The following is a 12,599-nucleotide window of genomic DNA, read 5'->3' as shown; positions in this document are numbered from 1 at the left end:
CCCAAAATATCCGGTGATCACACAGCTCTGCCTATGGAATCCTACATGTCAGTTTTATATCCTGTTGCTGATTTTTACATTTGAGTATGTGTATGGATGTATGTTGGAATCAATGATGCCCACAAAGAGAAGGCATCCTCAAGGCACCTTCTATTGGTATAGAAGTCAATACAAACACTTCCAAAAGAGGTTTCAGACACACTGCCAGTTCTGGAGAGCTCCACATGAACTCCTGGGAGGGAAGGTTTTTCCTGAGTAGAAGACAAAGCAAGCAGCCTTTGGTGCACGTTGACCCTCAAGGGACCAGCTTGAGATGTCTGTTTAACTCCTGCTCTGCCACACTCCCCACATGACCCAGTTATTGAGCCTTGTGCAGTTCCAGGGGGTCATCAAACAGCACAACACTGGCTTCTGCACTGTCTTAGTGATGAGGTCAGTGCAGCTCCCTGCTCGGGGTATGGACTGACATGGAGCTCATCCTGAGCCTGGCTACATAACCCCATTCCTCTGCATGCACAGAAACCCTAATAGGTGATGTCATGTATTAGTCTCAGAACTGACCCTAAAGTTAAGCCTGTGTCCCATCTGTGCCTCTATCGTGCTGGGGCAGCAGCCCTGTCTTACTCTATAGAGGTGGTTAAAAAGCCAAGAGTTGACCAAGGTGAAATAATTAGAGGATGAGTTATATCTGCATCATCAGATCTTTAATGCTGCAACTAGTTTGTTCACGTCATCAATAAACCTATAAGCTAAGACCAGAAGCCATGAAATAAATATCCAGTGAACTTCAGCCTTGTACTCGCAGTTGGAATTCACTTCGGATTAGCTTTATGATTTATATGGATGCTCAATTGTATTCTACAATTCTGCTAACCTTCTGATCCACGCTTTGCTGTATGGTGACTTATACGTGACAGTTAGATTTAATGACTTTTTTTAATCCAAAAAATGGGAATCCCCATGCCTCAATAGCAACAGGCATATTTTCAGCCTCTGTTCATATTTTAAGTCATTCATTCACTTTCCAAATCTCTGAGTAATTAGTATTACTTCTTACAAGATTTCCTCCAAGGAAAAGAAAAATCAACAGCATCATTAGAGATACTTTGACAAGACATACTTTTGCATTTAATATTAGATTTTTAATAGGCAGGAGATTACTCACTTGCTGTCTCTTTTGTAATAGGTAGCAAACTGGTTTTCTCCCACTGGAATCGTTCTTTAGAGCCCTGGGGCAACTAAAGCTTTAAGGACTACATTGCTAAGTACTACAAACACAGGGCGAGCATGACGATGATGAATCCTTAAGGTTCTTAAGGGAAATCAGACCTCCTCAGGTTTAAAACGATATTTATCACACTAGATAACAACAGGGTAAAAATAGACACTAAATATATGCATGAGGTTACCGAGACTGTTGGAAATGTCCTTTAGCTACTTCAGCAGCATGCAGAAAGGAGGGAATTTTCTCTACATGAGACATGGCAAAAATACCCATAGAACACCTTCTTATCACCAAGACAGAAAGAGAGAAAAGAGGACACAAAAAAACCCAAAATCACAAACACAAAACAAAGAAACCCAGTCTACCTGTCAATGATCTGCCCTCTCTGTGACTGACTTCTGTTATCAAATTATTTACACTTAGGCTGTTTCCCTCCAATTATTTGATTCCCAGTTCTGCATGCCAAGAACTCTCAATGAAAGGGGATTAAACACCTAACATTATTTATTGTTTACAGATTTTACAGAGACAGATGATTTAATCTGAACAATTGCAGCATCTTCTGAAGACTCTCTCTAGACAACTCCTGGCATTTTAGCAAAATCACGTTGATCACTGTGCTACAGAACCTCATTTTATAGAAGATATTATATATCAAAGAAAACAAGCCTAATTACCAGCACATCATAGACAACTTCGTGTCTTGAAAACTTCTTGAAATGTCAAAAATGTAGCTCTGCCTTCTCCCATGTACGCGTTACAATATAGTCTCTAGTTACCTGAGCACAGGAATCATCAGAATTTCTCCCAGGACCCTCCCCCTTCTGAGCCACCACAGTAACGGTGCTGAGGACTGCACACCTTTTCTCACATTCCTAGCTAAGCTCATGAACAAGGGAATACTGAGCACCTGTTATAACATTCAATTTTGGTATCATTAGGGAACCTCACATATGCAGTACTTTTTGGATCCTTGCTTTCCATTACTACTTTTGGATATAAAATAAAAATCAATAAAATATAAGCCAAAACTACAATGGGCATAAAAGCTCTCATCTTTCAGATGAGGTAGGACAGGAAATTAAACTCATCCCTCCTTACAAACATGCTTCCTGCAGCCAAACCTCCTCCTGCTGAAAGCTCTGCCCTGGGGTCACAGCTGGAACAAGCTGGGACAGGTTATCCTGATGGCAGCACATGCGAAACAGGGAACTGGTCCAACTCAAACTAAGAAACACTTTCTCAGGTTGTCATCTGCTGTGACACTGCAGAGCATAAACTAGAACTTCTTCTCAGGGTTTCCAGATATACAGAGGCAGACAGCCTATAGTGGACAGAACAGATGGATGAGGCATCTGTATTGAAGATGGTGGATGGTCAGTGAACGGTCAGCAGGACACCAGTCTGCAGTCACCACAATCTGTAATTATTAATCGGACCGACTTTCCACTTTGGATGGACTGTCACAAAAGCAGAGTCAAATACAATAATGGCCTAGAAAATGACAAATTTGACCTAGTGGAAAACCCTCTCAAACGAACATGACGCCTTTGATGACATCAATGACGTAACATGGATCACCGTTCCTGCACACGCAATGAGAGCTCTCCCTGGGACATGCAGTCGCTGGCAGAACTGCGGCAGTGATCCCAGCTCTCTGCTTCAGCAATCCCAGCCCTAGAAAACCAGCAGGCTCTGGGTTGCCACTGGACATGTGGCTTTCTGTCCCTGAGCCCTTCTGACCCAACTGCAACATCTAGAAGCCAAGGGTGCAATTTTAGGGATACTTCGTCTTTACCACTTTCCTTAGCTCTGCACATCACCAGAGGAGACGGTAAACGCTATACAACTGTACACTGGTATTTCAAAAGAATAATTCCTGAATAAGGGAATTACATTTATTTTCTTTAACTACTTCAAGAGACAGAGCAGCAGTTCAGTGCTAATTGCCACTTTCCCCCATTTCCAGTAACAGTATGTTCACAAAAGAACACAGGAATAGCCATTCTCTCTACAGAGAACCCTAAATTTCAGCTGAGATTAAAGGGAATCATCTGCTTTGTAATGACAGTTGAGCTTCCCTGTGGTATCTCCTTCATGTACATGTCAGAGATACAGGAACAGAGTCCACCCCTAAGATGCCAGAACACTATCTACATGCCTTTGAAGTGCCTTCCTGAAATCTTTTTGTTTTTAAATGAATGAGTCCCTTTCAAACAATCAGGTTGAAAAGTTGGCTAATAATGCCTTTATCTAATAGTTGTTGGTTAATATTTCATCTCTTCTTTTGATTTGCTTCAAGATGATAACCATAAACCCTTTTTTCCCCTAGTATATTAGGACTGAGTAGGATGATTTCAAGAGAGATTCTGCATTTCTTGATAAATAAAATAGTTCTCTTTTTAAAAAATGAAAAAAGTGGGTCAGCATGTAAAAGAATGATGCACCAAGGCTTGGTTCACACAAATCTATTTTGCCTCAACACCTCAAAGCGTTCTCATCTAAGTTTTCAAATGAGAAGTAGAAGTTCGTGTCTAAGTGCTTTCAAACAGTGGAAGGTAAACACGACTTCTGAGCTGTTTAGTACTTTCACATCATCACAACGTAAAGAGTCTTAGAACCCTTGAGGCTTCAAAAAATCACAGGAAGGTAAAGAAAAACCCCAACAGTACACAGCATGAAACTCTAAATCTACACAGGATAAATATACTTACAGCCAATCATCACCCTTATGCCTAGGAAGTATAAATGGAGGTAAACTGGTATTTCAGAATTAAATTAACCTGTTATATATGCCCAATATTACATAACAATGTATTATATCAGCAGCAATGATGCTGAGTGAATAACTAGATTTCAAGGCCGAGGGCTGAGTCATTATTCTCAGAAAGTAATTTTGAGCCACATATGAGTTATTCCTCCTTCTCCCTTTTTCTTGCCTTTGTTTCATGATGATAAACTGAAGCTCATGTGATTCACACGTGTTGTGATGGGATAAAATACACTGGAATTTCTTTTTGCTTCATTACATATCTTTTCTGTAATTCCACTGAGCAGAAAATTCCCTTTCCAAGCAGTAATATACCTCTGGTTGGTAAAGTCACACGAGCACATTAATAGCAAGGAAAAAAAATAATGGTGATCTAAACCATAAAACTATTTTTATGAAGCATTTTGATGAACACCAACAAGAGACTTAATATAATTATTGTGGCTATTAGGCTGTTATTTATGTCATCTTTGTTGCTTCAGAAGCATTTTAGGATTATAGCACTCCTGAGAGCCTATCTAATGTATTGGCAGATGTAACACATAAGACAATGATACTGTTACAAAAGGTAAACTAAATGTTAAATAACTAGATTTGAAAATGAGAAATATAGGGCACCAAGGATAATGGTATAACTGTAATAAAAAGAAAGTACTGTGTTGGAAAAGCAATAGCAATGCTGCCATACAGTTTCCTGTCCCCTGTTATTATCTAATGTCAAGTTAATTTCTTGTATTATAAAAGTGTTGAGAAAATTAAGCATTGAAATATGGTATCATGAAAAAGGAGATACACAAGAACAAATGAGGGATACAACCCAGAAAATACTTTCATTGTCTCTTACTGTGTCAATATTATCAAGGACTGATTTAATCACTCATAGTTCAAAATGAATATAAGTTTCTCTGCTAATAGCAGGACCAGCATCTGGTTTCACGCAGCATAAGCCAATGACCCCTTCAGTGCTATAAAACTGGACCCCAAAAGCACAAGCGGGAAAGCATCACAAGAAATGCTCTCTTTGTAACATTTCCAACAAGCATAGCAAGGAAATTGCTGAGCAAGGTTTACCCATGACCTAGTTCAAATACATTTGGAGATAAGGCAGTAAACACTCAAATCCAGACACTAAGGTTCTACTCAGAAATGACCAAGCTTCGTCTACAATCGTTTTGCATTTGCTCGAATCAATGGCCTCATTCCTGCCATAAGCACAATAATGTATTCTCCAATGGAACAACAAACATTTGTACCCAAAAATCTAAACATGAATAAAATATTAGAAGGGGATCATGACATCCACTAGTGTCATATCAGAGCATCTTGCTTAATGTCTCCACAGTAGCTATGGATACAGGAAAGCGCTACCAATCACGTTTTGCAGACGAGGAAAATCTGACACTGCATCTGCATCTTTTCCCACCTCAGTCATTTTCCAAGCCCATGGCACCTGTTGTGCTCCAGTCTCATTTTCCAAGCCCATGGCACCTGTTGTGCTCCTGTCCAACGAAGACACAGGGGAACAGACAGGAATCCACAGCCTGCACTCCGCGCTGTTCTCAGTCATCACTAGTGCAGCAGAGATGCTCAGTTTCAGGTACAATAAGAAACAGCACTAACCCAAGAAAACATTCTGAATATGTTTGATCTTTTAATCTCATCACCTCACTACATGAGGAAGTAACAAAAGGAAAGATCAGCCAACTTCCAAAGCAAATAAGCAAAGGATGGCACATACTAAGATGTGTCTCCCTGATTCAATCAGCACTTAAGTGTTTCCAAAGTCACATTTCTAAGCCAGTGGTCAAGTCCCATCACACTTTTTGGTCACCTACATGACAAGAGAAGGCTGGAAGATAGATGCTGCTCAGAGAACAGAAGTGCTGTATGGATGCTAATAGTAGTAATAAGCCCATCTGATCATCTCACGGGTCAGGATTTAGAGTGTTACAAAATTGTTATTGCCTGAGAATGAAATCAGAAGAATTGGGAAGAACTTTATAATTGCTTCACCATTAATCTGGAACACTGTCACAAGTCCATAATAAGCAAGGCACTGAGAACTTCTAATCATATTTGACAGATGGGCTTAATTAGTTATTCTCATACAGACTCATAATATTTGCTGTTAATATTCATTCTAAAACACCCTGCTGGCTGTGATAATATTTATATGTTAATCCTGTTACAATAAGCTTTTGGTGCCAAAACCTCTCCAAATAAAATGACTGATATATTTCAGACTCTGATAAAGAAATGCTCGGGCACCCTGGCTGGGCGTGTGCCTTGCACTAGTGCCTCCTCAATCCAGGAAATTACACCTGCCACGGTACATTAGCTTTATTAACATGATTTTCTGATCCATGTAAACCTATCAAAAACACAAAAGTCTCGAATCTTTAGTTAATTAACATTGCCACCTTTGCATTCACGTGATCAGATATCTGATGTCTAAGAGTCATTAAACAATATGCAAACAGAGTTTGTTGAATTTCTAAATGAGCTATGGAGGCAAACAATCAGGCAACAAACACCAATATTTAGCTGTTATCCATTGTGCATTTCCAGTGACATGAAACATGACAAGATAAGGAAAAAACTGTTTCCCAAGAAGCATTGAGCGCGTTCTCTTTCCCCATCTAATCCTTCATCTTGCTTCTTAAAATGAATAGCAAGCCAGATATGACTCAATTTAATGAGGAACACAACATACTGAATAAGACATTGCAAATATTTTATATTTGTTTACAAATAATGAGGAACGAGTTCTCAAAAGGGAGAAAACCACAAAGTCGCAGCTGGAACTCAGAGTAAGTCGAACCAGAATTTCTGAGAGAGTTACACAAATACCTTGTCCTCACTTGAAGAAAAGAAACTCTAATATGTGTATGAGCTCACACTTCTAATAAACATGAAGCAATGCTTACACTCAGCATGTCAAAGTATACAGAAACCACAACCGCTGCATCAAAGGTGACATAAGATTTCTTTTCCTGTGTGCAAGGGGTCATTTTGAAGGTTTGCCACTGAATGTTGAATAGGGAAGGGAAATAAGTTGCCAAGCTCCAATTCACCCTTGAGGTCACATTATATTTTCCTGATGAGGAAGAGAAATCAGGCAAATGCTCTGTATGGACCCAACGAAGTAAAGTGTGATGGAAAACTCATTGAAATAATCTTTGATTCTGATCCAATGCCCATTTCAGTCAATGAAAATATTCACACGCTGCCTTCAAATAGCTTTGAACTGGGATGTTAAAGCATGTCGGACAGCCCGTGCTGGGCAGCACAAGCTCTGACCTTGGCATACATACACTTTGCTGCTTTGACCAATAAAATTCAGCCAGGCACGAGGCAATATACAGTTCAGATGAGAAAATTCAGGATACTGTAGCACAGAAATTGTCTAGAATCTGAGTTATAATGAGGAGAAAGTGATTCAGGTCATGATTATGAAGGGAAATTCTTCCCTTCCTCTTTTGTTCATAGATTGCAAAGACATGAAACTTCCTAGTTATTAGACTCAGAGGGTATTTATTTAGAAATTCTAAACCCCATAGTAAATCCTCAAAGCCTATAAGATTTTGTAAATTCCAGAAGTAAATCACAGCACAGGACGTCCACATCATACGTGTTCTAACAGCAATACCAAACACAATACACAGGCAGGCAGGCAGATCCTCATAAATATGAATATAAACTTGACATACAGTTCCAGCAACAATGAACACGAAGCAGCAAATTACATAAAAATGCATTAATTAAAGCAATTAGTTATGATTAGAAAAGGAACATCCACCTTTCAGACAAAGGCTGTTTAAGACAGGTCAGTGTGCCAAGTTGTTCCACAATGGGAATGGAAAATGCAAAATCTATTCTCTTCTGCAGATTAAAAATCCACATAAATATCGCCACCAAAAATGTCAGTTTGACACCCAGAATAAAGTTTCTTTTTTTTCCGGCTAAAACAAACACAAAACCACCAAACCAAAACACTGCGCCACAAACAGCCCTATTATTACCCTCTGCTACAATGCCTGGCAGCAAATAATGTGAAGAGACTAAATTAGTCACGACCTAATTCTCAGAGATTAAATATATTCTTCTAAATACCATGGGAAAACAATATTTTCTTCAAGTTTTAACTTCCTTGAAGTATTATGATTGAATAACATTTTGTTCCAAGTCCACACGGCAGAGCTAGCGAAGCGCTATAAAATAAAGACAGCCCCAGCTTTCCCAAAAGCACTTTCATCCTGCGCTATAATAAAACTTATTAAAATCACAGCAAAACGCTTTGAAAAGGAAAAACAGCCGTCAGGTATGAAAAGACAGACTGCTGGCAATGCCCTACCTGTTTACAGAGGCGGCAGATTTCCTCTGGCAAACAATAACAGCTGGCGCGTATTTCCCGGTGTAATCCACGTTCTCTCTGATGTCCCATAAGTAGGGGCTGCTGGCTCTGACACTGAAAACGTTCACACCTTTCTTCACCTTTGCCCTGGGAGGACAGGAGGATAATTCACCAATTAGACGCAAAATGTCAGCTTGATCTGGTACTTATTTCTTCATTATTACCACCCCGCAGAAAACACTACCGCTTGTTGGAGTATGACAGTATTACAAGGAAAAGACTATATTTGCTACACAACAAGATTATATTGACTCACCAACAGCTATGTTTTTATATGTTTTATTAACAAAACTGGTAGAGAATCAAGAAGAAACAAAACCAAAAGCCAGCCTTAGGCCATAGCATAGTCTGCCCTGGCTCTTGCTGGCATGTGTGCTACAGCCTTACCTTGACCGAGAAAGCTGTGCAGGGCCTCCGTGCTGCTAAATAAACAGCCACAAACCAAAAATTGATTACATTTCTCACTTGTGTTTTAAAATGTATTAAAAACCAGATTACAATAACTGTATGAACATGGACACATGACTGATACCGCCCTCTTATTTTCCACCTGAATCTCTTTGGAAATACCAGTGATGAGGTAAACCAGAAAAAAAATGGACACAAAACCAGAAAAACAAGCTGAGTTTGTTTATCCTGCCATTCACTTTACACAACGACAAACTGCCATCCTGCACTAAACAAACGTGGATCCTTGCGTACACTCCTTGGGGTAATTGCAGTCTATGCATCAAGATTTCTTAGAAGAGCTGTTGTTAAGGTCTAATTGAGTCATCTGTTAAAAGCTCCAACCCCCTAATTTTATTGAAAACAATAACATAACAAGATTGTTGTTTTCTACAGAATGAGAGGTTAGGAACTCTTTTTGAAGAATTAGTTAAACACACTTCTATAATTAGCACAAAAGCTTCGATTCCCCAATCCCAGGAGCTGTTTTTCCCTCTAGTGTGTCTCGATGCTGTGTTTGCCACTCTTGAGATTTCCAGAATTTTCTTCTCCCTATTTCCAATAGCAGTAGCACTTCGCAATTACCAAAGAATGACCTGGATGAAACAGGGTTAATAATAAGTGAAGGTTTGTTATTTGTCAGCAGATAAAACCGAAGATACCTGAGGTGAAGACACTCTGACTGCCATCAGGGCTCAATTACTTTGCTGCAAATGCGCTTTATTGAATTGCCTGGCTGCACAGGGCGAGCGGGCTCCGACCCTTCGGCTGCTCCCGAGCGCTCCGGAGGCGGCCACGCAGTTCAGCCACAGTTCAGCCGGCTCACGTCGCTCCACCGCAACACGGAAAGAGCGCATGACAAAGCTGTTTCATAGGTAATGGTCTACACACAAGAGCTCTGCTTAAAACAGTGTGGCTGGGCAGCAGCAAGTAAAGTTATTCGAGTATTTTATGCCCAAGACTTCACTTTGGGCCAGATTCTCCTTTGGAAAAGAGGAACATGGAAAAGACTTATTGACATTGCAATCGTGGCTGGTTTTAGCTTGTTGTGGGGTTTTTTCAAACAAGGAGCCTATCCAACTAAATGCTTTCATGGGTATTTCTACAAGCTGTTATTTACTCCTGGATCGCTGCTCTCAGTGCAGCATATTGGCTACTGAGACTCATAAGCAGCTCAGCCCTTGCACCAAATCAATCATGGCAAACAAAGCCCTTGGGAGCCCCTGATTCCTGAAACCTGTCAGTGCTGACAGGGTACAAATTGAGGGAAGGGAGAAAGAAAAAAACACGGAAGGAACTCCCAGAATCAATACATCACACCTGAAATCAAGGAAATACATTTCCTAAGTGCATAGAGATAGCGATTCCCAATTCTGTCTCATGACCCGCTAAACACTATATTTACTCTAGTGATAAAAGAGGCTTCAACTTGACCAATTAAAATGCAGGCAATGTCCTTTCTCATTTATCAAAGTGTCTGTTTTAGCATCTCCCAGTTTTTGCAGTTTACAACCAGTTAGCGCTCAGCTCTCAGCCCATGTCATTACTGCAGGCTGGTAATGGCTGTGAAATCGTTACTTAAGTGTTGTATAAAGTGGAACAGCTGGCTGGTGAAAATACCAGCGTTCCAGCATGTGTGCTGCTAAGTGCCATGGTACAATGTCAACAGAGTGTCTGGTTTGAAGCACCGCAGGGAAGGGAAAGAGCAAGAGAGCACACACACGCACAAATTCACCCTCAAGACGTGCAGGAGATCAAAGACAAGGAAGGTGCCAAAGATGTGGATGCTCAGCCACGGGCAAGACCCCCTCCACCTTTTATTCCTGACAATGTCCCGCATGCAGCATACAAATATCACACATCCCTCCATTTCAAAACAAAGTGCAAATAAACAGGGAATCTAACCCCTAAGCAGCTCTAAATAAAGGTGGTTTACACCCATGACATTGAATCTAGTTTTCTATTACTGTAAGCGCTCAGGGCAAAGATCTGCGAGAACCTTTCATGCTCCTTCTGAGCAAGTGAGCTACTTTCAACATCAAAGGAATACAAAGAAAAGGGCGGCTGTTAACACAGGTGCTACCACTGGTTACCAACGTGTTACGAGGGGAGACTAGAAGGTGGCAGATAAATGGTGTGCAGAGGGGTAGGTTTTCAAGAGCTTCTGAATTTGCCTTGTTACTAAATCTCCCCAAAGTACTTCAGGAATAACTTAAGGGGGTTTCTATTTCTGTTTATCTGTAGTGTTTTTTCCTGCCCAGACCCTAATCTTAACCCACAAATGGAGAGAGACCAAAGCGGTGTGTAGTTCTGCAGGATCGCAAGTAATTCTGTTGCTGCACATCGCATAAATAAAACCTTTTTGATACCAGAACACTTTAGTCTGACATTTCCATCTTGATGTTTCATCTCCATCCCCTCCCAGAGGTATAAGAAGGACTGGTTGCAATTTGTGTTCCCAGCATTTCCACTTCTAATTTTAGGTACAACATTAGAGTGATGCTAAACTTAAGGCCATACTCTTCTTCTTCCATCCCTCTGTAGTTTTATTGGTTTTTATGGCTAATATAGGACAGAATTTGAGCCCAAAAGAGATTCACCTCTTTGAACATCAGTCAAAAATGAAATGTGTCTCGTTGAGAAAACAGGCAGAGCTCAGTCTGCTTTTGTTAGACCTAAAGCTTATTTGCGGTGAGTGGATGAAAACCAAGGGTACAAAGGCTCTCTGGATTTGTATCTGTCACAAACGCGTGAAGAAATAAAGACTGTTAAACAAATGCTTTCCCTACGAGGGGCAAGCCTTCATATTTGGAACTCTGTCAATGGAAGGAACTGTATTTGAGCAGGGCCCACTTAACCAATAACTGACTAAACCAAAGTGCAGCTTTCTCAGTGCAACAGGAATGACATATCACAAAAATTAGGTCATGCACTAAGACACTTCATACTAACCATCCGAGTGTCTGGCTTTTAATTTCATAATCAATTTTGGCATGGCTTATAAAAGATAGGATTTGGATGCCAGGATTTAATGTGCAGAGCTGGCTTCTATAAAGCTCTTTTTGTTTTGTTTTCCCCATTGAATACTTCATGTACAAACCAGTGTTGTCAGTTGTTTTCAGAGAAGATGCCTCGAAGTTTCTTCAGATTACACTAATAGTTTCACTGATTGAAAATCCACAGCAGAAGAGAATCGGGAGTCCCTGAGATACTGATAGAGTTAGAATAATTTATGGAGAGCGGTCTAGCACAACATAAGCTATTTAAAGCTGTATAATATACCCACAGACTCTTATTAAGGTCTGTGGTTTTCAGCCCTGTGAGACAGAAACCAGTTATCATTATGCATCACCATGAAAGCAGATTAAAATTAAATCAATCTGTTTATCTATGGGTTTGCAATGCAGTTTTTCCAAAGCATAACAAGTTCTCCATCTAATTAACATTTCAGGAGGAAAAACCATTCCACCCAGACACTAAACCACACTCATTCAAATGGAGATATTACAAAAATACAGCCCAGGTAGATTTATAACAAAATTTAATTAGCAAAAGGGCACAAGACCTATTTAGGCTTCATGAAGCTGAATTGTGCATATCAGGAATTAAATAAAATGGATACCTTTGTAATATGTACCTCTTGGACTTAACAAAATTGCCTACTGCACTTACAGTTTCTGTGCATGCACACAGTGCAAATATATATATATACATGTGTACATATGCACGTACTCCACACACAG

General features: G+C 40.1%; 1 protein-coding gene across 1 annotated transcript in view; it reads right to left on the bottom strand.

Moving 5' to 3' along the window:
* The window catches only part of TMEM132D (transmembrane protein 132D), a gene marked incomplete at both ends in the record, with an annotated part of 199,575 nt that overhangs the window by 118,260 nt on the left and 68,716 nt on the right, over window positions 1–12,599 (bottom strand). The window contains one exon of the mRNA XM_080355047.1: window positions 8,350–8,496. Coding sequence (XP_080211173.1) covers window positions 8,350–8,496 — 147 coding nt within the window. The remainder of the gene's footprint in view (window positions 1–8,349; window positions 8,497–12,599) is intronic.

Source organism: Nesoenas mayeri (genome assembly GCF_963082525.1).
Source record: "Nesoenas mayeri genome assembly, chromosome: 17".
Lineage (NCBI taxonomy): Eukaryota > Metazoa > Chordata > Aves > Columbiformes > Columbidae > Nesoenas > Nesoenas mayeri.
The sequence above is the reverse complement of the archived record's forward strand: the minus strand, read 5'-3'. Positions and strand labels throughout refer to the sequence as shown.